The sequence below is a fragment of the Corvus hawaiiensis genome, chromosome 1 (genome assembly GCF_020740725.1).
Source record: "Corvus hawaiiensis isolate bCorHaw1 chromosome 1, bCorHaw1.pri.cur, whole genome shotgun sequence".
Lineage (NCBI taxonomy): Eukaryota > Metazoa > Chordata > Aves > Passeriformes > Corvidae > Corvus > Corvus hawaiiensis.
In genome coordinates this window covers 49,839,312-49,866,779 of record NC_063213.1, presented here as the reverse complement: position 1 = coordinate 49,866,779, position 27,468 = coordinate 49,839,312, and the positions used below count along the sequence as shown (strand labels likewise).

Here is a 27,468-nt window from a genome sequence, read left to right as displayed (position 1 = left end):
GGACTGAAAATGAAGTGCAGTAATAGCATGCACAGACCAGTCCATTTGTGACTGACAACTTGTGTGAGACCTGGCTTGTGATAGTGCAGATCCTCTGATTTGTTGACTGAAAGGTGTTGTTTTCCTGCCATTATCACCTGCCCTGCCATCCTGTTCTCTCGACTACCAATCAGCAGGGTATGAAGTGCGTAGATGACTGCTACACTATTTTTAGAACAGGCCTTGAGCCCAAGTTTGATCCGACATTTTGAATGGTCAGAAGCTTAAGATCATCTGAAATAGTCTGTCTTCTCTGCTCATGGCATTGAGATTCCAGCACCAGCAGGTTACTTTTCACGTATTACTTAATTTTTGGATTGTCCTTTCCCAGCAGCAATTAGGGTTGAAGTTGCTGTAAGAGATTTCCCCTCCCAGATTCTTTGCAAGACATAAATATATCTGATTGAAGTTGATTAGAATGGGGGTATTATCTGAACATGGATTCAGTATATTATCTTCCCCATGCTTTTAATGCAAATTATCAGTTCTGACCTGTGCAAATTTTTAGCCACTGCACAGTGGTTTGAGGCTCAGAACAATCTGGCAGGTTTTTTGTGAACAATTCTCATTCTAGGAAACTAGGGCTTGGGACCAGCCTTGTCCCTTTGTCCTAGAGAGCTCGAGCACCTGCATCTTTCTCCTTTCAGCCAGAGATAAGGCAGATGAGGGACATGTGGAAGGGAAGCAGCAACTGCAGCTGCCCACATCTGCCTGCTGAGGTGTGACTTTGCTGGGCATTTGCTGCAGCTTCCCTCTCCATTTGTTCCATCCCTTCTATGGGACCGAGTGCCTAGCAAACTGATCACTGCAAGATTTGGCTAAATCAGCTTGAAGAATGGATAAAAGCCTTCTTAGGGCTGGTTTGGCCTCAGGAATACCAGTTGCATGCCTGTATTTACATTATTAAGTCAAGTCTGTGACACATTTTGGCAGTGCCATTGTACATTCTAAAGGTATTTTCACTTGCAATAAGTAGCTGCATTAAGATTTTCAAGGTGATTTGTTTAGTTAAAGGGAGAGGTTATAGTTACTTGAAATGTGTTGTAATTTTCATTTCAGTTATGAAACCTTGCTTTCAATTGTATTTTGATTTTTTCCCCTCTTTTGCAATCTATAAATTTGCTGGTTACACAAGAAAAATTAAGATAATATTGCTCCTCAGAAGAAATGCTGGTTCTACTGAAATCAGGCAAAATATTTACAGTTCACCCAATGAAGTCACAGTTTCATCCTTTTAGCATTGCCACAAATTCACCAGCACAGTAAAATCAGCTTCCAAGCTGGTGAATACTGATTACATTTTGCATTGCAGATCTGTCCTTATCAAAGTTCAAGAGGATGAAGAAAATTAGATGACAACTGGATCTGGGTTCACATTTTGAAACATTTGGAAAAAAAAACGGGAGAGGATTGCTGCCATCCTGACCCAGCTAACCATGAGAGTTTTGTGTGGTTTCATAACGCCATTATTGACCAGTATGAGATATGACCTTTGCAAAGCTCAGCAGTGGTCAATTTGTTACTGCTCTCAGGGGCATGTTTGTGCATCCAATGCTGTTTCTCCATGTGCTTGAATGCTCTCCTGTGAGGGGTTGAGATGCTGGGAGAGGAAGGAGATCCAAGCAGGCAGCACAGTGGAAGAGACTGGTGTGTGCCCACAGCCAAGCACATGGTCTGGCATCTCAGGTCCATTCCTTGGCTCACACATTAAAGGAGGCCCTTTTTAGAGCTGTATGTAAAATGTTTTTTCTTGGCCAAGCTTCCACTGGCTTCTACTGACAGTTCTCTGACTTAATTTTAATTTTTTTTGTATTTAAGAAAACATCTTACTTGTTCCAAAATTTAAGAGAGTAATTGTTCCAATCTATATTGGTATCTATTTACTATAAATCCACTATAAATCTACTATAGCTTTATAATCTGCTTGTAATATATTATGTAAAGCGACCTCATCACTTCATGAATCCAAGCCTGTACTTAGAAAGACTCTATTTTTAAAATCTAATTATTTGATTTAAAAAGGCAGCTTTGAATAGCAAAATGAAGCAAACATTTTGTGGGTTCTTCTTTTTCCCCACTTTTCCCAAGTTATTTACAGTGCATTCCATTGTTCTGCTCTTGTAAAAACTTATCCACTATCATAGGAAAGTAAGCAAAGTTTGTTTTGGTTTTTTTAATCCAAAACTCAAGCCTCTGCTTTTCAGGAGAGGATGATTTCAAATAATAAAATTATTTCTGATATATATCACTATGGAATTTATTATTCCATCAATTTCATCAATTAAGCAATACTCATTAAGCAATACTCATTCTTATTAGTGTTGAAGGTACCTGAAGTGGGAACTGGCTGGTGGACATGGATGTACTTACATTAATGACTGGACTCAATGATCTTAGAGGTCTTTTTCAATCTAAATAATTCTATGATTCTACCCCCATGATCTGACCTTTTTAGAGTCATGAGATAAGACCTGTCTTGGAGTCCTACAACAAAACCTGACTTAAGCTTGACATACAGAACTGTTAAAGCTTTCTTTTCAGAGATGTGGTCAATACTGATGTAAAGCTCATTTGTAAGTTGCTGCAGTGGTTCAAGCATGCTTAAAATGCATGTCCACCTCTGGCTTGAATTTTTATAATCAAGGAATTTTTCGTAAGGCCTTATTTCTTAAAAGAAAGACCATTTTACTACACCACTGGACATCTTGCCCTATGTATTGTAGACAATGCTAAGCCACCCGTGAACTTCTTCAATAAACTTAGTATCACAGGTCTTTGAGTTTTCAGTTTTCAAATGTTTTCCAAACTCATTTTATGCATGTGGCATGTCTAGCCATCCTGTTTTTCAGCATTCTTTTTCAAGTATTTATACTGGGAGAAGTTACACTATCCCAGGATATTCTACAATATGTATATCATCTCACTGCTGTTATTCAGTACAAACTTGTTATATTTCCAAGGATTTTATTAGCCTTTTTGGTCCAGGTGTCATCCTAGGATCTTGTATTTGGTTGGCTGGCTTCTGCTATGATTCCAATCCTTTGCATGGTTCCACAGTTCAATTCTCCAGGCAGCAAGTGTGGCCTACATTTCTTGTCTTCGATCCAAAAAAACCCACTTAAACCCGGGCACATATTACAAGCTAGAGAGGGTGTTCCTATTGGTTTTCCAGCCATAGAGATTCAGTAGTCTATTGTCCAGGAACAGTGACCAGGTTGATCTGACCTACCAGACTACCCAGGATCAGGAGTGCAGTGCAAAACCCTGCGTGGAGGTTCAGATTATCTCCTCATTAGGTGTGCAACAAGCTTGAAATGCCTGGAGGATGCTGTACCTATTGGCAGCTGTCCCAGGTGATGTGCTCGAGGGCTCCTTTATGCATGTCCACCCAGGTGTGCCTGGTGGAGCCAGGCACAGCAGACACAGCACTAATGTGTCTCTAAGGAAGATGGGCATAGCCATGAAGGGCCAGGAAATCTCATAGTGCTCCTATCTCCTCTAAACTCATTAATGGCATAAAAGGGACAAAGCGCTTTGCTGGTCCGAGGCATTTATTTGTCAGTATCTGATGTTGCTTTGGCTCGTGTTGTTTATGTGCAATTTACCTCAGTCTTGCCACAAAACATGGAGATTTTAGTTCCAACCTGCTAAATGACTTTGTCAACAGAATAAATGAATTTGTATGTTTTTCCTAACCTAAATATTTATTTCCTTCATAGCTCTGTATTAGTGTTAGGGTCTTTTTATTATTTGAGCTTTGTGATTCAGGAAAGTACCTTTGAATTTATGAAGCACTAAAGCATATGCTTTACTTAAGCTTTGTGCTTACAATCAACTATGTGCTGTTGAGGTGTTGTCCTGAACCTAAGACTCAATTTCTAGTAGATTTATATATGAACAAAAAGTTATATTTTAAGAGGAGAAAGAAGTGATATCATCAACTAGTTACAAAACCCCTGAGCTAATTTGCATGAGAAAACTGCAAAAACTCATGTTCTTATATGAGATGATAAGAGAGCCATACATTTATCTAGCATAGCACTTCTTATCCTCAAAACTTCCTAAAGTTTTATTCTCCCATTGTTTGTCACAAAATCCCCTAAAGCTACAGATATGCCTTTCTTTGTCCCAGAAAATTCCTTTGAAGCTTGAATTGAGCTAAAACACTAGAATTGCAGTTTTCTCTTCACTTAAAAAATGTCCATCACATGGTTTCGCAGCACTGCAAAGGAAAAGCACAGGCAATGTCAAGGCTTGCTACACAGAGAATTGGGCAGAAACATTCCTGTGCTTTGTATTTCTAACCAGAGCACATGGATTAAGTGATCCATTTTAACTTCTCCAGAGACTTGGAATATGGTCCCTTAGCTCCAAGAGGGAGCAGGACCAGACCATTACAGCATCTCCCCTGATTTCTTTCTGCTCCCAAACCATCTGCCTCTCTGTGGTAATAGTCTTTTGCTGTTCGTTAACATAGTTAATCCTCTAACATAAGCTGTAGTAATTTATGCTGGATGTTTGGGTTTCGCGTGGTACTAATGGTATCTAATATGGTACCTAATGAACTGTGGCTTCAGAAACATCTGTTCCATACAATAGTTAATTTTTTTTTTGGTTGGTTGGGGTTTTTTTTTGTTTGTTTGTTTGGTTTTTTTTAAATCCCAGTGATTAGATACACAGAAATAGTTAGGAAGTCTTTAGGCTGCAAAGATTAGAACTCAAACCTTCAGTACTGAAATAGGCCAAATTTAATACTACTCATGCAACCTTAATTTAGCTCCCACTTGTTTATGAATTGTTTGATAATGATGCATGTTATTACTGGCTGCCTTTTCACTTGCCAAATGAAAAAGGGGCTGAAAGAAGGTTGAATGGGACACCTGTAAGACTGCAATGTCCTCATTTAAGCATATGACTAGAGGCTAGAGAACATCTCTTTTTAACGTGTTCAATATTTATGTGATACAACTGAGCAATATGATTAAAAAAATCTATGCAAGTATTCCTTTACAAGTAAGAAAACTGCAAAAGTTGAAACTAGATTATTAATATTAATGAAGGCTATGCTCCAGAATAACATGAGTGAGAAATGGGATATGCTAAAAACAACCAGTAATATACTGTTTATACTTTGAAAGGAAAATAAAAATTAAAAAAAAAAAAAGAAAAAGGAGAAAAGTATTACTTAATTATAATGTTGCAGAGTTAATAATGCAGTAGAAATCCTAGCTCTTTCTAATTTGAGGGCTTAATTTCTTAGTCTTAATGTTGCAGTAATGTGGTTTCCAGATTTAATTTCCTTATATTTATTTGTTTTTAACAACTCAGAGGGAAAATAAGAGAAACACATTGTGAAAATGCTGTAATGAGATCACAGTGCTACTAACATGACTAATGTTTTCTATAAAGTGGCTGATTGCATTTAGAGTCACCTCAGTAGCACTAAATCATTTCAACAGTTTACTCTCACCACCAGTGTCATTAACGTTCTCCCAAGTTTAGGAAATGTGTTTGAAAAAACAGAAAAAATCCCCTCATGTTCCTGTATGAAAATGTCACCTTATAACATCCATAGCTTTAAAAATAAAACCCAGATTTTCTTCAGGCATGAGCCCTTTATCCTTCCCCTGTGGGACTCTTAAGGATCTCTTTAAATTCACGTGATTCTGCAGTTAAAGTCTGGGCTGACTCAGCAAAGTGTTTAACTATGTGCTTAAATTCTATTGCAATCAATAGAATTTGAGCATGTGCTTAAATATTATGTTGAAAAGAAATGGATTTACACGTGTTTTAAACCTAAGCATGTACCAAAGTAGGCCTATAATATGTCAAAGCAAGTCGGAAGAATTCAGGTTGTAAAAGCCCTACCTTTGGGGTGACTGACTTCATAAGTAAAATATTTTGATATAGTTTTTATATATCATCTAAAATGTAAAGCATAATGCTTTAGTTCTTATGGTCTGTGAATTAGTGAACATAGGACAGTTTATGTGTCTGTCAGTTTAAAATACCTACGCCAGAATTAAGAACACTTGCAGCTAAATATCTAAATGTACATTTTCTACTCTTGAATATACTTTGCTTTTAGTTAGTTACTGAAGTATTTGAAGTCATTTAGAGCTGTGAAGGCTATCTTTAAAAATGCAGCTGCATATATAAGAAGTTATAAACACATATGGGTACCTAATACCAGGATCCCACACTCCACAATTTTCCATGTTCTGACTTGTTTTTAACTTATTCCTCCAGTGTTTCCCTGTAATATGAAACTTGATTATTTTGAGGCGCTGAATCACCAAACAGCGTCATGTTCTGTTTGGCTGAAGGGCACAAGCAATTCCACTTTTTTTATTTACTCCTGTCTATAAAAAGCTTTTTCTGCATTAGAGGAGATTTCTGTTTCTACTGGTGATGCCCCTTGCACTGTGTTAAACTGCCCTGAACCATGGAAGGGCCACATATTTCCCACAAAACATTTGGGTATTTTTACTTTCCAGAGAAAATGTTTATGATACCAAATTGTCAGCAATCAATGGTGCTGATGGTATGTGTTATGCTCATCTGAAATCTTGCACTGTAACACCCTACCTGTTACTGTGCTGCCACTGCCCCTGTGCCTGCTCATGCCCCTCTGCGGAGCTCGGTGGATGCCATCTGCAGAGCTTCACTGCTTCCTCAGCAGCAGTGCTCCTGTGGAAAACAGGGGTAAGGGGAGAGAGATGCCAAGGAGAGCAGGGTGGCAAGAAGTGATAGGTGCTAACTTGAGGATTCTGCAGGGAAAACCCCTGCTGCTGCCAGCTCCTGTGGTCTCTGTCTGTCCAGGGGGCAGGTCCTAACTCTCAGCAGGACAAGATGGTTTGGCACATAGTGGAAGCAAAGATTTGGGATAATGGGAAGACTTGAGCCACAGACTTCTAGGTGCCATCAAGTAGCCAAACATCACAGGAGTGTGACAGTACTTCGTTATTGGGAATCTTTCTTCGGTAACACAACTGTGAGAAGTATATTAAAAAATATAGTGCCCTTGGCTATGATCTATCATATAAGTTAAAGAGCATACAGAGGATTCTTCACCAAAAGGCAGAAGAGAGCCTCAAATACTGGGCAAATTCTTGTGCCTTCAGGAGCAAAATATTGTGTTGATAGTTGAGAATTGGGTGGATTTCTAGAAAGCTCCAATACAACTTCTGTGTTGTCTTCTTGATTACCATGAGGAATCACATCCCAATGGCCACTGTTGCTCCCGTAGAGCAGGGACATGGAAGTGGACTCTTAATTTTGGTAGGAGCTGCTGTATAAAAGAGGTAGCAACAGGCTTTGGTCACCTGTATAAAAAGTGCTATAGGGCAGGGTAGGACTCTGAGAAGTACTGTCTATAACACTGAAATGAAAGTTATCAGTTTGTAGGTATATTAATCATCAAATGAGATGCAACTTTTGAAATACCAGTATGAAAAATGAACTTTGCATGTGTGAAACTTGCCAAACCACAGAGGAGCATGGTGCTGTTGTCTGATATAGTCAAACGCTGCTCTTCTGAAACCACATCATCTTGGAGAACTGAAAAAGACGCTGTGCAAATTGCCTAATGTTTCTAAAAATAAGTGTGAACTACTCAGCCCCTCTCCAAATTTTAGCAAGTCAACCAAACGGTGCATAGTCGGTAAGCGTGTCTAACATGCTGGGCCGGGCCACAACTGGTGACTTACTACAAGAATTATATGAAGCATGCTAAATACGGAAAGGCTGCTTATAGCTGCACGCACAAAACCCGGTCCCGCACTGCCATCGGCCCTCCCTTCTGCTCCCCCCGGCCCGATTAGCTGCAGAAATCGCCTCTCCGGCGGCGGCTGCAGGTCCTGCAGGGAGCTGGCGGCCGCCTGGCTCCCCTGCCAAAGCCAACTGTGGCGTAGCCAGAGAAACGGGCAGCAAAAATAGAACAGCAGGATGGCTGCGCGTGGGCGAGGCAGAAACCACATCGCCAGCAAAACCTCCCAGCGTTATTTTAGGACCGATACAGACAGAGGCCGTGGCGTTTTGCTCTCTTTTCACAAAACACTCCCCGGGGGAGGGTGAGGAGGAAGAGAGGCGCAAGTCCCGGGCGAGGACCGTCCCTGTCCCACTCCTGCCTTGCCTGCCTTCTCCCTGGCGTGTCGTATCGCCACTGAAACGGGCTGGGCAGGGGGAAGGGGTTAATTGAGCTCGAGGCCGGGCGGCGCACAGAGGACGGGCGGCGGTTTGAAAGACAGAGACTGGACAGCTGTGTTTGCTGTGGTATTTTTAAACGCATTAATGCAGGCTCCAATCACCCGGCCATGCTTGACCTATTTTTGGCTCAGGCCGGCCATTGTTCTATTTCTGCCGCCGCTGGGCCACGAGGGTGTCAATTCAAATGCAAATGAGTTATCGCTGCTGCTCCCGCCAGCTTCGCCCAGCCGCCTGGCCGAGGGACAGCCTGCCGGGAGAGGAGAGGGGCGCGGGCACAGCAGCGCGGGGCTAGCCCGGGTCAACTCAAATTAAACCCTCCGCGGCTCCTGGTCCCTGGAAAGGTGGCTTACTCGGTTTGATGGTTTGTTAGAGGCAGTTTCCCCCCCGCCCTCTCAGGAAGCCCAAAGCACAGAGATATTTCTTCATTTCTTCTTCCACCTGCCGTTGGCTGCCCGAACGCAACTGCTCAAACTCGGCAGCGCTCAGCCCCCCGCACGCTCACGGCTCCCTTCCTGCGGGCGGGGGCTGCCGACTGTGGATTTGGGGTTTTTCCCTCTCCTCATAGATACTTGTGCCAATGCTTAAACACTGCTAATTGCCGAAGCATATTATCTTACAACCCTCGCTGGAGGAGGTAGGACCGCAGAGGGTCGTGCCCGGCGCCTATGTGCAAGTGCAGTGATGAATCTCTTGTGTAGCTGAAGTGCAGACCAGGTGGAATATGCTGCAGACAATTTACGAGAGTGAATCGTGTTTTTCCTCAGATGGGGTTTCTGGACGTGAACAGCTCTTGGCTCAGCAAAGAATGCACAGTATGATCAGCTCAGGTAAGAGACAGCTCCGTGCCTTAGACTTGAGTGGCTGACCGGGAACCTGCAGCCTAGCATGACAAGAAAACCCCCTTCCTTTCAAGAAGTGACTTTATTTTTGTGGTCTTTATCTAAGTTGTTGTTATATAATTCTGGTAGTATTTTAGATAGCAGCTGCTGCTTGTGCGAGGAGTTTGTCTCCTTTGGTCTGCTGCTTTTCAGACACGGCAAAATGCTCACAACTGAAGTCCAGTTTGGGTTTCCTTGTTTGTTTTGTTTCGTGATTGCAAAATGGGGCTCATGGTACAGGCTTGTTCACAGGAAGAGGCTTCCTCAGACAGACCTTGTCAGGAGGCTGCATTTAGAGCCCCTCATAAGCAATTCTGGTCATATGTCTATTGTAAACAGGATTTGCTCTTTCTGTGAGTTTCCTTTTCTCTAGTTTGCATATGAAGGGGGTTTAATACCAATCCCTTTCTCTTTTCATTACAGTGTTGCTTCAAAATTTCTTTAAACTACATGGTTTGTTTTGTTACTTTAAAAGTATTTGTGAACCTGGCAATGGTAGTTACATGTAATGACTCACTGAGATGTTAATTGGATGTGTTACTTAATGAAGGTATTTCAACGCTGCTCAGAAAGAACACTGCATGTTTCCTGATGTATTTCAAGCTACCCCTGTGTGTTCTAGTTTCTTTCCTAGCGGTGTTTGAGACCTGAAAATGATGTACTGAGGATAAATTAACTTGGAAGAATTGTTGCCATTCAATTGACATGGGCCAAAAATGTCAAAATTTCAGGTTGTCTATTCTTTCTTATTCTCTCCTAAAGTCTGTTAATTCCAGTTCATTTTTCATTGACGTGAGACTCTTGTCTATTAAGCTAGAATGTTTTCTAGTTTATATATTTCTAAACATAGGTTTCTGACCTTATTTTTCAGAAAGTGTTAGCTTTATAGAGGACCCGGATGTGGAATGCAGGGTGAATTGTTCATATGTACTTAGTCTTGGTTTATGCCCCCTTTGCTGTTTTCTTTTTTTTCTTTTTGCTTTTTTGCTTTTTTACTTTTACCTTTTCTTCTTTCCCAAAACTTGATTGGCCTCAATTTTTAAAAAGAATTTTGGTCATAGACCATAGCTCTCTTCTCATATTACCTGTTTTGGTACACCTGTTGAGCCTATGTCTGTTTGTTTGCTTTTTAAAAACTGTTTATTCTCCTGCTTTGAAGAAAAAGAGCTAAAAGTTTTACTTGTGTTCATTTCTCACAATTTTAGATTGTTGATCACCAATTTCAGCTCCTTTGTCAGGGACACAAATCAGGTGAAGGCACGTTTATAATTATGGGGCTCTAGCAAAGGCAGTGGGTAAGAGCAAAAGTTTTCCTGGAAGTGTTACAGTTCTTCTGCAAAGCCGTCTGCAGCATCAACCTCTTGTTCAAGAATTGCTGCTTTGCTTTATTACATTTCCTTAGTTTTTCTGGACAGCTCAACAGGTGTCCAGTGCTTTTAAATTGGTCAGAGATAAGACTGATTGCATCCTCTCCCTCCGGTCTGGCTTTTTTTTGTTATTTTTTTAGTACTATGTCAAGTTGAAATTAATGGTTCAGAGGTGAAAATTTGAGGGGTTTATCTCACTATGCTACCCTCCAACTGCCAACAAATATAATAGCAATTTTTTCTTTTGAAACTCAAGAAAAGGAGGTGATTTTTTTGGAAGTTTATAGCTCTGCTTTTCTTCATTGGAAATAAGAATATATGTAACTGATGATTGTTATCTTATAGTACATTAGGTAAGTTCATATAACATACACAATTTCCCCTGTAGTGCCAAGTAGAATAGAGGGAGAGTTTAGACTAAAAACAATCCCCACAAAACCTTATTTTCAAAAATATTATCCAGATAAAGGTGTTTAAGTACATATATATATGTAGGTATGTATGTATGCTCTGTAGAACACAAAATATTCCTCTGTGTTTCAGTTGGCCTTTAAAGTACACAACTAGACTGCAAGTAGTTGACATTATACATAGTCTGCAATTTCAGTTTATGTCACATGAAACCTCAAAGCCTGGTGCTGCTCTTGGTTACCTCTAGTTCCCTCAAGTTCAGCATCTTGCAGGATCAGTTCTGGTAACTTTTCATTGTTTCCATTTATGCTGCGTGTAGGGAAGGAAGAAATAGCCAGGGTATGACAGTAAGCACTAGCAATTAGAGAAGCTAGAATCAGTCATTTGGATTTTGCTTCTCACAATGCCCTTTCTTTAAAGTTATGTTCCCTTAAATGCATGTGGCTTATACTCAGGTTAAAAATTTGCATGTATTTAAGAAAATAACAGATCCCTGAATGTTTATGCTTTGCACCCTTGATGTGCTTACTCTAAAGACTTCAAGAATAACTTAAAACTGTCAACAACAGTCAGATTTTCATGTTTGCTGGTATCCAGATACAATGCACATATGTTATGCAACTGATTTTAAACTGGGCTGAAGAGATCCCCAAAGAGGGCAGGTTCACTTTTCAATGGATACATATTTGCAAAACAAAATGTCTAAGAGATTTCTAAGAAGAGCATGCATAGGAAACACTTCTGCCATGAGAAACAGTTCTCCTGGTATTCCCTCAATTACTGCTTTGCCTGTCTGTCTCCATCCTTGCTTGTAAGTCATACTATGAATGAGATGATCTGGATAGGTACCAATCAAAAGTCTAATTATGAATGGAGCAATCTAGATCGGCGCTGACTCAAGAAGCTGTGTAATTTGCAGACACCTACACCTTACTGCAGAGAGCAGTTTCAGCTATCTTGAGAAGATTGAACTAGATTCTCCCATATGGTACTGTTGCTCTAAAATGCAGCAGCAAGTGCTGTGCATCTTTATTTAAGAAAATGATGCTGATATATTCTTATTTGATACCATAGATATTTTAATTTCACATTTAAAAAATAAATCTGGGGTCTAAAGCCTCTTATTTAGCTGGAATTTCTATTTGTCTATGCTGTCCATTTTATTTTACACAAAAAGACTCAATTTCCCTGTGTGTGCAATGCCACAGTGGATCCTAACATTCAGCTGGCCTCTGATCTTTCCACAATACAGGTAATAAACTGTAAGTCCTTGAAAAAAGGCATTTGGTGCAGCACAGTCCATGGGAAAAACACTCATTAAAATTTAGTTAATAAACAACCAATGCAGGGATTACATTTCTCAAATAGGTGGTAGTTGTGTGAAGGAGAAGGAAGGACCTACCCAGTCCTGGTATCTGTAGGTGTGGAACTTTAGGAAGTAATGCCGAGTTCATTAATTTTGGTGATTTAATATACGGTGCTGTTTTTACAAAGGGTAAGGTTGCTAAGTCTTCTCCACTGGCCATATCTTGATGTACAGCCTTGCAGTACCTTGCCTGAATTCCACCTGGGTTTTTATTGGATAAGGCATCCTCTGCTTCCTGCCCAAAGTTGTTGTGTTGAAAAATCAAGAGTTCAAGGAGATCGTGAGCTTAAAGCTTGGCTTGTCAATGAGTTGACAGGTGACCTGAGCAAGTTACACAATCCTGCTTATGTCAGCTAATCCTTCTGTGAAACACAGTAAATGACACCTGTCAGGATCAGGAATCGATAAAACAAAACTATTCTAAAGGGAATACAATGGTTCAGAATGATTAATTTGGTTGGCTGCATCTACCTACAGGCTTGTAAAATACCTTCAGTTTCACAAATGTAGCAAGTGGATGTAGTGAATGTTTATTCTCTCCGCCAGTCAGGAAATATAAGCTGTGTCACTTGAGTATAAATGACAGAATCGCTGTTGCACGCATCATGTACGTGGGTTGACAGGCCCTCGTGACGATCTTCCCTCAGTAAACCCCAGTGTACACAGTTTGTCTTGTATGTTGTATCTATTGTGTGTCTGCATGACCTTGTATACACGTACCTTGCTTTACACATGGATTTATATTGCCTTCAGGGAAAGTTCTTTGGTATTTGCTCTCCCATTTCTTCCTTTTTTTTTTTTTTTTTTTTCTGAACAAAACCTTCACCTGCTCACCTTTTCCTGTGGAGAACCTGCAGAGAGCAAGCTCATTTAAAGTTTTGCTTTGATACTCATGAAAAACTTGACATATTTGCATATCTCAATCAAGTAACATAAACTTCTTACAGATACCAAATGTTGCATTTATGGTGTCTCAGGCAGTAACAATTCAGGGAGAGCAGAAAGAATGAGAATAACTATGCTGAGCTTTGTGGTTCTCTTCAGAGTAATGAAAAAATTGAGTGTGGAAATTCAGCACAGGGAAGTTCTGGATAACAACTGGAGTGGCTCTTTCAATGCCTGTTGTAAAGGTGAAGTACAAAATAATCTGGTGCTTCATAGTAGTAGCTGAAGAATTTGAATTAATTGTTAGGGAAGTGTAAGGCCTTAGCCATATACAGTTAATACAGTGAGAAGACCTGCAACACAGACCTGCAGGTCTTATGTAGTTTAAATCTCACTGATTTTGAGTAGAGGCTCTGCCCTGCAATGTATGCTGGACAAAACTTTGGTTATTAATTCAGTTGAACAAAAAACATGGTAAAATCAAATGAAGCTGCTTTTTCTGTTTTATGTTATTGAGAAGACATTGAATACAGATCAGTGTTGCCAATTTCATGTGTCTAATGCTCTAAGAACTAATGCCTTTTCCTTATTTTGATTTTTTTATTCAAGTCCCAGCTTCTGATGCTATGTGCTTACCTGATGGTCTTGCTTTGTATTAGTATGTGTATTTATAGGTTGTGAGAAAAGCCTGAAATTCAAAGTACAAGGCTGACAAGAATAGCAAGTTAGAAAAGCTGGAAAGTAAATAAAAAAACTATGCAAAACATTGCTTCAGAACCTTTTTCAGTGCTTTTCAGAGGCCATTAAACACTGCATTTAGCAGTGAGGTTTGCTAGTACTGGCGCTAGGACACTAGCTCCTCTCTCTTCAGTGTGTTGAACTAAATCTCTTTATTGGAAAACAGCTTTTTACTTCAGCTGTTTATTGCTTTAGCTGTTCAGCTTTATAACACCTATTGGTTTGCACTGCACTCAAACACACAGTTTCAGCCAGAGTCTTCCCTTCTGTAAAACTATGTGCAGGATGCATTTAGTTCATTATGGTTTGCCGTCAATATGTGGAACGCTTGTAACTCTTCTACTGCCAGAGCTTTAATCAGACCCATGTTTCTGTGCTGACTGCCCAGCCCCTCTCCTCTGCACTGTCTTTGCAGAGAAACCAAAAGCTGGGAGAAAGCAGAATAGATTGATAGCCTGCAAAATATGCACATTCATTTCAGGTTTTGGTGTAGATGATGGGGGAGATTTCAGGCGTTGTTGCATTTTAACCTTTCCCAACTACTGCTGTGGGTAGGGTTTTAAATGTTGGTTACAATACAAAATATCATAGAGAAACAAATTGGCAGATATTATTGTCAAACACATGAAAATCTAAAATGCCCTGTTCTGTGGATCTCTTTAACAGGCTGACTCCTCTGGGTCAGTTATTCTTAGCCTAGTTATTTTCATCTTATGGCATTACAGGTCTAAGATTAGCCTGTTAGGCGTTATCATGCCATCTGAGTTACCTCCTAATATAACTGTACACCGGAATGATTATTTATAGACAGAGCATTCTGTCATTTTTGCTTTATTTCTGGTAGTTTAAATAAAGAAGAGCAACATTCAAGAAAAACCACAGATTCCTTCCTGCTGCCAAAACAACATGATAACTGCCTGCTGAGGGGCAGGGATATTGTTTAAAATGTGTGCTTGCAGCAGATGCAAACATCTTACCTCTCCTAAAACAAGATACCTTCGGGTACCACTGCTTCTGTCACTTCTGGAGGAGGGAGAGGGGTGCCAGATTGATGCACCAAATGACAGAGCTGAGACAGGGTTGTGGTTGCTGATGAGAGCAAGGATAACCAGGTGCTATTTTTAGGGGTCGGCTCTGTCAAGCTCCATGTTCAGTGTGAACATGTCACATATGCAAAAAGCTCCTCCAAAATGGACCCATCTAGTTTCATTACATAAAAGTGATGTCTGCTGTACGGGTAGCCTTCTACATGATTTTCACAAGACATAACAGGAAGCTTCAGCAAATTGACAGATTTTTAGTAAACTGTTCTTTATGACTGCTACACGAACATTTCTGCTCAGCAGAAAAACTTGAAACCTAAAGAAGAGTTGTTGTTCAAGAACACAGGGAGGCTCATTCGCTCCTAAGGAAGTTCACTGGGATCTTTGTGTTTGTATGTGTATAACTAGGAGCAAGCTTTTTGCTTTTAGTGGTGGTTTAGTAAAGAGTAGCAAAAATAGGAAAGCAGCAGATCTTCAGCTGGGTGTCAGTGCAGCCTCTGCCTGCAGTTGTTGCTCAGGAAGCAGGCAACTGACGAAATAGAGAAATATTAATGGATTATAATTATCTAATGAATTCCATCTTTTTTAGTTTTCTGCTCTAAATAAATGGTATGTTTCTGTCTTTGTGCAGATTTTGTGTGTAATCAGGGGTCACCTGATTTGTTCTACTTTAAAATGTTACTGGTATAAAAAGGCTTGCAAAATCAGTGAAAGCCTCTGCATGGTTAAATGATACCATGCTGGTTTAACTCCCATTATATAATAAGCAGCTCATGTTTTTTTTGTCAGTCTGGCAGTTCTATGCATGACTGTAAAGTGTCAAAATGACTTGGCATTTAGTATAATCTGAGCATAGCCAACACATCTGTTTTATTTGTTTTATGTCTCATGGTTGTAAACTCCTTCCAGCTTGTGGAGTATACAAACATGATGAGCTCCAAGAATTTTGCAGATGAATGTGCTAGAAATGCAGGATGCTTTATTCTAATGATAACATGTTCTTTCTAGTAATAAGACTGAATATCATCAAAGGGAGACAAGAGAAGTAACGGAATGAATTCTTTGAAAATGCCAAATCTATAAATCATGTTTTTACAATCAAAGACTATTGTTCTCTTTCATGATCCCTGTGGTTGAAGGTATGCATGCCACAGGGAGGAACCACAGTTATTCGATTTCATTGAAGTCTGGAATGGAATAATGAGCAGGCTTAATGTTAATTTAATAATTTCCCCCCAATTGTTCTGTTCTTAATCCAAGTTTCCTTCTTCTTTCTTGGTGCCCAAGGCCACCACCTTGTTGGTGTTGTGCAGTAACAATATGAGAGAGAGAAGGGAAAACAGACTGTTAGTGCTTAATCTTACAGAGAGACTCTTTTTGAAGTTTTGTACTCATTTAGTAAAATGTTAGTGTTGGCCTTTTTATTTACCTGTTCATAACTCCATTTCTTGCAGAGACAGTAAGTTCTTACTTCTCTACATCTAGTTGCTTGATCTGTAGATAAACATCCCTATTGAAAATGTGTATTTTTCCTAAGCCTTGTGAAGTAGTTTTTTTATAGACACAAAAATGTAAAACTCCTGGACTCTTCAATTTTTTATATTCTAATTTGGATTGACCTTGAAGTTTTGAAGTGCATAAAAGAATATACGTATTGCAATATCACAAAGAAACATAAAGTAAGATACCTAGAATTCTTGAGATTTCATGCTAGCATAAATAGTGATGGAATCAGTATGAGGCACAGAATGGTGTTAGAAATAGCAAAATGAAAATCATCAGTATTCGTATTTATACTGTCTTTATATTAATATATCTTCTATTTCAGGTAGGCACATAATGTTAAAGGACTATATAGAAATTTCTAGGATGCTTCAAAAGGCTTGTCCTAAGAATCCTTGCACAGCAGCTGCTGAAATCCAGTGGGACCTAAATTCAGGAGAGCATTTTACCTCGGTCTAGTAGCTCTCCAGCCTGTGTCATGCATATGCTCAAAACTGTTCCAGGCTCCAAAGAGTGATCTGCTTGTTCCCATGCACACATCCAGAAAGTTTGCATTCTTTTATTTGTTGTCACTGTTTTTCCTACAGGATCTATTTCAGAAGAGGAAGAAAGTTTTACTCTATTGTTTTAAGAATTGTGAGTAGTTATCACAGAATTAATTCCTTAGGATACAGTAAGTTTTACTTAGGTTTTCTCAAGGAGTATGAAAGAAGGACTGGCAGAAGAGAAAAAAGTTTGAAGAAATTATGAGAGAATATTATAAATGGAGTAGTAGGGCAGAAATGAGCTATACAAGCACTTCCTGTGTTAAAATGGTGTTGTGAGGGAGGGTGGGAAAGGCTCTGAGGATGTAAGAGAACTATGTGGGAGGTGGAACCAGGGGATTTTGAAGCACAGTTCTAAGTGTCCATGAACACAGGAAAAATACAGTTGAAAACAGTTAAGAAAGCAATCAACTGCAATGAGAGAAGTTTCTGTCAAAGAAATCTCTAATGCCATCATGAAGAATACATGGGAAAGTATGAATATTTTAGAATCAACAAGAGTTGTTAAAAACAACCCAGGGCTGTGTTACTCTTGTAAATGACACATAAGCTAGTATTGAGGGATTTCTCTTGCTATTGTAGAGATTTTTTTTCTGTTTTCTTGGTGTGAGAATGAGGTTTGTGAGAGGCAGAGGTATAAGACACAGATTTTTTTTTTTCAGACACACTGCACATTCTGCTGCATCTCACCATCCTGAACTCCTTCCCTCCAAATGTACCTCAGCTTTCCTGGAGAACCTGCAGAGCAATCTCAGCAGAGCTTTGCCATAAATTTCCATCCCTGTGTCAGCTGCATCATTCCTGTCGTGCCTTTTCTTCTTGACCTAGTAGGCAGTTTTCTGAGCTCTGTGCTTATTTTCTGGGTTTATTTTTCTACTTGTGCCAGTGTATATGGGGTGATAATGGGGCAGCTGGATAACTCACTAAGAAGGGAAATTACAAATGCCAAAATCAAAGGGCTGTAGGCAAAGAAATAAAGAAGGAATGCTAATGTATCTGAATTAAGTAATTGTGATACTATGGATGATTAAGGATACTGACACAGCTATTTTGTTTAGAAAATACGTGGTTAGAAATGGGAATATTGAGAAAAAAATCACCCTTGGGCTAAAAATCTCAAACCTCATCTAAGAAAGAATGCCTCCCTCTGCTTAGTGGTCATGCATATCTGCTTGTCACTGCTAGGCGTCTGTATTTACAAAGATGTATATATATTGCCTTATCACTAGTCTTACTCTGACTCTCCTCACTGAGGACACTCTGGTATGGCTATATTAAAACCTGTCAAAAATTTTTGGAACTCTGGGTTTCACAAGTTAGTTGAGGTAAGCTTAAATGAGTGCCTGACACAAAGTGATTTTCCTTCTGCAGGCCTAGCAGCCCACTGGAGGCGGATGCACATTCCATAAACCTCCTCATCTGTCTGCCATTCTTCATCTGCAGATACCCAGAGGTGCAGCAGCACATGTTTGTTCCCAAGACCTCAGGAACTCTTTCTTAAGGACCTGTCTTTGTTATTTCTTCTAAGGAATACTATCGCAGGTCTGTTCTGGTAGTGATTAGGAGCTCTGGGTGCATGGTAGATTTTAAAACATTACCAGCCAAACAGGCTTTAGTGTTGTCCTGCAGACTCAGAAAGATGAGTGAGTGTAGAGATCTGGACTATCCTTTCTTCCTTTCTTCTGTGCCCTCGTTCTTCTGCTGGATGGTCACATCACTTGTACCGACACAGGTATTCATGTGTCTTATTGGGACTGGTGGAATGAAGAGCTGATCTTGGTTAAAACACGACCCCCAGGTCCCTGTGCCATTGCAGTGTGTGCTGCAGTGTGGGGAAGGAGGGCATCATCCTTGGGGTCAGAGGGGCCACGAGTGGAGAAGGGAGACACAACCATTCCTCTCAGTTTCAGCTTTGGCATACAGTGGCCCCAAAATATGTTAAACTGCTGCCTCTGAAATCTTCTGGAGATTTCACCTTGCTTCTCTCAACATTTTACAGGACAGAGCCTAAAACTTCACACTCAATTAGCACCTTGTTAAACTCCAGTGAACTACATGGCACTTTACCATTAAGTATAATTTATGCTAATTCTGTCCCTGTGAAGCTGTCAATAATTTACCTTTCATCGTCCATGGGGTACATTTCACCTGTTAATATGAAAGGAAAATTCCCTAAAAATGTACACTGTTTTGCATTCTATCTCTGTTGACCTTAGCAACCTGCACCAAAGTTGAATGTACTGGAACCAGTAGCTGTCTTCCTCTCGAAGCTGTATCAGTACTAGTGCAGCATCTGTTCCAGGAAGGCTCTTGCATTCAGTTTCTGGTCCATTCTTTATTTGTGGTAGTTTTGTAACCTAAGTGTGCTTTAGTATGTCCTTAGACTTCCTAGACAATCTGGAAATCAATAGAATTCAAGTTATGGGAGAAAAATTTGCCTTTGTGTGATGCTGTTTCCTGGTCGCTGTTTAGGTAATGGTATCAAATAGTTCCAAGTGTAAACCAAAACCATAAAATAAGTAACTGATGCTGACATGTTAGCAAACGCAGATCAAAAGGACCATATAATTTTCCCAGTTGTTGCTATAAATTTCTTAGTACAGTTTCAATTTGAAGGCACAGTTTGAGTCTCATGGCTGGCATAAGGTTGTATAGATATTTTTTGGATCAGAACCCTTCAAAACGACTGTGCTGTCCACAGTAACAGCCAAAGTAGAAGATCTGAAAGGAGAGAGATTTTCACTGCTGTTGCTATGCTGTGAAAGTCTGCACATCTGAACTGGTGACAGCCACAAACTGTGTCCCCAGTGGGACAGAATGGAGAACTAGAAGCATTAGTTAGTGAAAATCATGTAGGAAATAATATGTTGTGACCAGCTCTCAGGAGGTGGTATTTGACTAATTGTCTAAACCCTCAGTAGAGAGAAAAAAAATCATCTTTTTCCTTAGATAACAGGTTCAGGTGCTGAAACTTCATGATTCTGAATGCAAATATAAAGTCTACCTGAAAGACTGTAGTTACTTTCTGCAGGAGGAAGGCTGTATATATTAATCTTATATTTCTGCACTAAATCCACTTTGTTTTTATGTAACCCTTGCTTGCACTCCCCAGAAGGCCTGTAGTTATGCAAATAATTCTGATTTATGATATGGTTTTCCTCTTCCAATATAGATGGATGGATGCTTAGGTGGATATAAATAGTATGTGTTCCATGCAAAAAAAGCATAGTAGTGCAAATGAAAATCAGACTCTTTCTACTTATGGAAGTCTTTCCAAGCTCTTAATCATCTTAAATCCAATTAGTCTTTTCCTGTTTCTGACATGGCTCCCTTTGAGATGGGACAACAGAACTGGAATATTCCTGATGACAAAGTCTCATTGATGAATATGAAAACCTTCTTTTATCCTGCTTTCAGCACTTTTCAGTTTTGGATCCTGCTGTACATTGACCACATGTTGTCACTGAGCTGTCTGCAATGACAACCATCTGTTTTTAAGGTTATATTAAGGTTAATGAAGCACAGTAAGGTATATTCCACTCATTCCTCCCAATAGAAATTACCATGCACATGCAAAAAAATGAACTCTTGTATTTTGTTTCCCTATCACAAAGCTTTATTAGGACCTCTGGCATTACTCAGAGCCTTCCATGAAATATCCTGAAGAGATTTGTTTCATCTGTGGTTTTAACCCAATCAATCTTTTTTCCATTATTCTTCTTTCCAGACCTCTATTAAAGTAACAATTACTGTTGCCTCACTGCACTGTCAACCTTTTATGAAACTCAAAAAGAATATTTATTTCCCTTCTGTTTTTTTTCTTTAAAACTGTTTCTGATCAGCTATAGAGTTCTTGTAACTTCATGTAAAGTTACAGAACAGGACCAAAATTCCAGTGAGACACCTTGTGAAGGACGTTTTGCAAGCCCAGGTAAGTCTGTGGACCAGGTCCTTGACTGGTACCAAGTGTTGCAGCCCCAATAAAATCCAAGCCCTTTTTCAGTCACCATTTTGTTAACCCTTTGAGAGAATTTTTTATGCTTTTGTATTTCAAAGTATGCATGCAATTAGAATTCAAAGCTCATAACTGCATCTTACAAAATCAGTTTGCATCAAACTTGATTTGTTCCCTAAATGTCTATGAGATTAAAACAAACCAAGTTTAAACAAAAATTGGCTCAGTTGTGGCTGTTAATGGGGGATATAGTTTCTTAGAGAACATATGGGGAAAGAATATCTCTTTCCCTTTTTTCTTTTAAAATTACATACATGGCTCTCATTTGGCTAGAATGATTTTTGTTAAGACAAAACGTTAGAAATTTTAAATTCAAAATAACTCGTTTGAGAAGTATCAGGAGACTAAAGCAAATACAGTAGTTTACGCATTTCAATCTTGACTCTTTTGTTCACAGTTATAGTGGTATAAACAGATCATATTTAAAATGAACAAAATTTTTTTTGTTTCATCGCTCATTTACAATCCTGTCTGTAGTTGTGGTCCAAAGAGTTTAAAATGAAAAGAAAATATAAAGTTTACAAATCTGATATAAATACTAGGGGATAAAACATATGAAAAGGGATTAAGGGATCTATATTTATAGCCTATAACAGAGAGCTCGAGGGACATGGGCACTGGCTATAAATAACTTCAAGGTAACAATATAAATGAAGGAAGGGAATTATTTGTTCTCAAAAGATGGTAAAGAATGGAATAGTAGCCTGAAGCAAAGAAAAGAATAGTTTAGATGTTAGAACTTTTTTGTCTCAGTAAGAGCTGTGGAGAGCAGAGACATAAATAACTAAGGTAGGAGGCTGAAGCAGTTTCTGAAGCACCAACTACAGCTATTTGGCTACAGATTAAAATTACTCGTAGAGGAGTTGTGTTACAAAATTCACAGGGCTAGACTTAGTGATGCAAGCAGTTTTTTTTATTTTCTTACCTGTTACATTTTATAATGCCCACGTTACATGTTATGCATTAATTTCCTGCGAAGACTATATAGATAGAATATTCCTTCCAAGATTAGCGAGAAGCTTTAACCAGATTTAGGGTAGAAAAATGTTATTATTCAATTAGAACCTCATTTATTAGTTGAATTTAAAGCCGTGTTGTTTTCATCAAAGTAGTTGAGTTCCCTGCTGTAATTTGTTCTGGACTGAAGGAAGAAGTCCTCTATTCTCAACAGTCCCTAGATGAGATGGTGGCTTTTGAACACTGTAACCTATAGTTTCTGCGTAGGTAAAACAGCATCCGTGAATTGTACATGATGTTGTCGGAACACGGGGCATTTGCTGGGTGCTGCTGACTTCACTAACATGAAATGGCTTCTATAGGTTGGGTGCTATTGATTATTAAATTAATATGACAGTTGTTTTTGTCTAACATGTAATCCATTAGGCAGTAAGTTTTGAGGGACTTACAGTTTTAGTTGTTATGTGCAATATCCGTACAAAATATTGTTTGAGTTAATATTGATCAGGTAATACAGACGTGCTTGGCATGCATTAGCTTCAATAAGTGTCTGTATTTTTGCAAGAAGAGGAATATAATATCTACTCATTTCTGCCCAAGATTTCATACTCAACAGCCTTATACTCTTGAGCTGTTAGCACTACAAGACATTTCCTCTGCTGTTAAATCAGGCAGGGTCTCCTCTTGGATTACAGTTTTAGGCACATCTGAACCTGAGGTTTTTAACTATTGGATTGGGTTCAGTGTATAATAGCTCAGAACATGTGCCTTAAATTTATCAGGCATTTAGTCAATCTTTAGCTCTTTTCCTTGTCTTTCCTCTGTACCTCTTAGCTGTTAATTTCTGCAGCTTTGAAAAATCTCTGTCTTAATAAGGTAATTGATAATATTTCATGTGGATAATAGAGAAAAAAATGAAGATCCTGTATGGTAGAGGACAGCATTTGATTTTATACTTACCACCTCTTTTTGTCATCCCTTTTTGGCCACACTCAAAACCGTGTTCCCTCTTGGCCAGATGACAGCACTGGAAGAATAACTTCTCACTCAGTGGCCAGCCTTTGAAATCTGGCGTGCCCCACATGCAAGGTGTCTCTGGAGGTACAGTGCTATTAGATAGACTGGATACCTCTGGTATTCCTGGATGTGAGATAAGTTTTTAAGAGAATGCTTGTTGTAGCTTGGAAATCAGTGGTAATCACCTGTCACCTCTGTGGAGCAGGCACCAGCTATCTCCTGGAGCAATTTGCCTAATTTCATTCCATGGCCTTTGGATTGTACCTGCCAGTGTCTGAATATTGTCAATTTTCTGGGTACTAATAATTTCACTTAGATGAAACAAATGTGCTTTGAGAAAGATCCAGCTTTTCTAAGAGATTAGACTGCTGGGAAATGAGAGCTCTGGTTTAATTTATGAAAACTTCATATGTTTGCAGTCTGTACAAAATATTGTATTTCTTAATTTTTCTTTCTTTACAGGGCTTGTCATGATCTTTCCTTTGTCACCTTTGAGTCTGTTTTTCTTCCTGGGAAGGTTGTATCTCATGTGACATAAAAGGTGTTTCTCATGGTTTTCTCTTCAAGATGACCCATATAGTTGACAGCAGAGCTGCCTGATCTCTCTGCTTGGACTTCCCTGAATTGTGTTACTTTACTCTGTCAGAAAAACTCAACAGTGTTGGGACATGATAACAGCTACACAATCGTCCTTGTACACACAGATGTACTCCTCCCATTATGAAGGAAATAAAGTGAAAGTGTTTATAACCTGTTTGGCTTGGGATTTGTTTGCCTGAAGGATGTCTTATGTGTGTAGGATTTGTTTATGTCAGTTATGGGGCCCCTATGCATTCAAAGAACTTTGAGGCCTGCTGAAAATTGGAGCGGACTAAATTAAATTAAGAAAAAATTACTCTTAATTTCCCAAGAGTATTAAGATGGCACTTGCATGTTTACTCTGATTTTTTAGATGGAAGAATAAAGAAAGCAATCTGCAGCCCATCAGATTTCCAATGAGTGAAAATGGCACTAAGATGAAAAGTCTAGTTATTTGGCATGCATAGTGTCACATTTCAGTATTTAATGTTTGTTATGTTTTGAATGCACTGTCCATAAATATTTTAATATGTGTTTCTGCCAAGAGGCATCTGTCTTACACTGTAAAAGTCCTTATCACTTTATTGATTTCATTTTCTTGACTGACAATATCCTAATTTCCTATTGACCTTTCCTGAAGTTAAATAAAATTAACTTTTTTCTTAATTTTGATTTCTATTGTCGTTTTCCCTTTGTTCTTTCTCAGTTCATGCAAAGCTATGAATTTAATCACACCACCTTTGGAAGGCTTGGATTCTGCCTTAGCATGGCGAAATGTGTTTTTATGAGGGGAGAAAACAACAAATGAGAAAAAAAACAAAGAAAAGAAAATAATTTATGATTTGGGACGAAATTATTTGCATTTTGTCTGTGCAGATTGTGGAATTAATTCAAATTACTTGGATAATTTGTCACAAAATGCGAACAGCTCCCAGTTACACTGGTAACAGTCACTTTCTCACAGTGTTCCTTAGGGCATGTTTGTTTGCTTGATAAAATGTATAGAAAAACTGTCTGTTTAGTAGATGGGTGCCAGTTCCTGTCCACTTTTGTTTTGACTTTGTGTCCTAACTAATGCAAAATGTTGATCACTTATTCACCGAGACATGAATAAATATCCAACTTGTCCAACATCTAAACATTTGTTGCTGTTCCAAAATTAATGATCTTAATTTATATGTGATGCCAGCTGGTAAAGTCTGGAATTAAATTGCCATTTTCTTTCAATTGCTTGTCTTTATATATGGAAAAATATTCAGAAAAAGTTACTCTCTGATTTAAAGTTTCATTTGCTTGTACGTGGGCCAAAAGCAAATGTTATGCATCTGTGAAGGCTTACATAGTTTTATGAACTTGAAAAGGGAAGCATGAAATTAAGTATTATTCTTACTTATTATAGAAAGAACAAAATCACATGCTGATGTTCTTCAGTCTTTCAGGAAATATTTTATCTTTAGAATGGAGGCCCCAGGGTTGCCGTGCACAGCTGAGGCCTCTGCAAAACTATATATTCTTATGCATTTTTTTCTGGCACCTGTGCCTACACTGCCGTTGTTGTTGCTTGAGAAGTGAGAAAGTGATACAGGCAGTAAGGCTTTGCTGAGCTCCCTCCTGCTGAAGCTATTTGGCTATAAGTGAGCAGAGAAGTAAATGAAAGCTGTTGTCCCAGTTTCATTACTGCAGTGGGATCACGCCATTGGCAGGAGCCCCAGGACACACAGAGGTCATTGTGGGGAGAGGGACAAAGTTTATTCCGTTTTGTAAGTCTGGAAGTAAGTTCTTGATAAGTAAAGCTATGCATAAAATAATATGTTACACCTGTTTAGCACTGGATGGACTTTCTCCTGCAAGCTGCTGGATCTTTGGGTTCTGATCCAAGAGAGCAGGTACCCTATGCTTAAACCTCAGATGCTTAGACACCCATACCTTTTTTCACCAATAAGAAATAGAGTTTATTATACCTGGACTTCATTCCATAAATCTGTTATAAAGAAGACCTTTTGCTGTGAGATTCTGGAAGCATCAGGTCAAGAAAATGTTCCTTATGATTAAAGATCTAGGTGAAATTAAAGGACCGTGTAATCATTTTTTAATGATTACTTTCTAAGAATGATTACAATAGCTATGAAAAAACGATGAAGTCTTACACTTCAGCTGTCATAATAAATGTCACTAGATCTTAGCACATTGAAAAGTTTCGTGTGACCGTAAGTATTCAAGACGTCAAACTAATAAGGGCTTTTTCCAGTTGCATTGCTAACTTGGTTGGATGTTCATCATCATCTTAAAACTTGATTGCAGCCTTTGAAAGTGCTTTTTAAAACTTAGATTCCTTAAAGCAGAGGCAAATGTTTTGAGGAACTACCTTAGGTAGGAGAGGAAACGAACGTCTGGTTTCATGCTCACAAAGAAGTCAGTGAAATTATTTTAGTGTTATGAAATGAAAGGACTCACAAGTTTGCATGAGGCCTTAAACTGGGTAGACTAATCATCAGTTACCTGGAACTGGATTACTCAAACTTTTCAACAGGCAAGGGAAAATGCATTTTAGGACAGCAAGGTAAAATTATTATCAAGTCCCATAAATTATATGTTATCCTTGATTTTTAATCATCTGTTAGTAGGTAAGAACTAGTAACCCTTTTCTTTCATTGCTGGTAACTCTTTCATTCTTACTGTTTAGGTTTTTTTCCTTGTCTATTCATGCCACACCTTGTACCAGAATAGAACAGAATCCTCATTGTAGTGGTGGTCAAAAATTATAAGGCTTACCTTTAAACCAGTGTATCTTTGAGATTTTCAGACTACTGTGATGTGCTACCAACATTTATAGTTTAGAAGGAAATAGCAGTAAATATTTGTGAAGCTTGTGAAGGTGCTATTCAGCTGTCTGCTAAAAAGTGACTGCTTTTTCTTTTTTTTTTTTTTTCCCCTCCTGTTATTTTTGGCCAAAACATTTCAACCATTTTTGAGAAAGGAGCTAGACAAAAATAAACTATTCTGTCCTTGAAAAGTTCTACCTGCCTTATTCTAGAGCATGAAACTGATGCTTTTTGTGCTTTAGATCAGGAACTTGGCATGTGATACTTGTGGCTGAAAGATGAATTTTCATTTTCACTGTGCAAATCTATTTTTGTTGGCCAAATTTAAATTGCAGATCAGGTTTTACTTTGTGTCAAGGTATTCTGTCTTCAGTTAGCATCTCGTGTTCTTGTCCTTTTTATCGATCTTGGTTTTAAAGTCTGGGCAGCCAAAAGCAGCCTTGGTGCAATTCCAGGTGCCTGAAGCAAAGGCAAGATCTTGTATCCCTCAGCTGTCTTGCAGACCCCTCCACCTCTATCACCAAGCATGGTAACAAGTAGACTTTGGTGAAAGGCCAGTTGAAAACTGGCATAAGGGAGAGAAGGGGGAAAAAAAGAAAACTGAATAGGGAGGGAACTGACTGATCGACCAAGGAGGCTGTGTGTGGTTGAGGACCATGGGGAAGATGGAACATGGTGGGAAGGATGGGACTGGATGAACAATAGGAGCCAGGGGCAGCTTGTATGGAAGTGGAAAAGAGTGAATAAAGAACCTGAGAAAGGACAAAGTGCAAGAAGCCAGTAGGACTAGGAACAGTGGAACCTCATCACATTTTCCTCTTACAAGACCTTACAAGACAAGATCTATGGCTGTAGTGGATGAAAGATGAAAATGTTTCTATAACTTCATGGTTTCATGCCTGTCTGCAGGCATTATTAACTTCACCCTGTTTGAACCCTACTCAGGATGCTAAGTTTATTAGTTTCTTCATGAGACCACCTTTTAGAACTTTTCCAAATATGAATATATTCACACAACACCTTTTGTGAACCATAAGAGGTTGTTGTTGCTGTGTAACAGAAATATCTGTCAATTCATGGTGCCCTCATTAAACA

At 39.0% G+C, this 27,468-nt stretch overlaps 1 protein-coding gene across 14 annotated transcripts in view; it reads left to right on the top strand.

Annotated features, from left to right (window-relative positions):
- HDAC9 (histone deacetylase 9) overlaps window positions 1–27,468 on the top strand; it is a 461,778-nt gene that overhangs the window by 174,464 nt on the left and 259,846 nt on the right. For 10 of the 14 annotated variants that reach the window (XM_048303987.1, XM_048304039.1, XM_048303978.1 and 7 more), the window contains exon 1: window positions 8,595–9,074. The exons of 1 other annotated variant lie outside the window; for it this stretch is intronic. In XM_048303987.1, the coding sequence (XP_048159944.1) occupies window positions 8,969–9,074 (106 nt within the window). In that variant the 5' untranslated portion in view covers window positions 8,595–8,968. 3 more of the 14 variants (XM_048304050.1, XM_048304060.1, XM_048303997.1) reach the window with 3 other exon arrangements.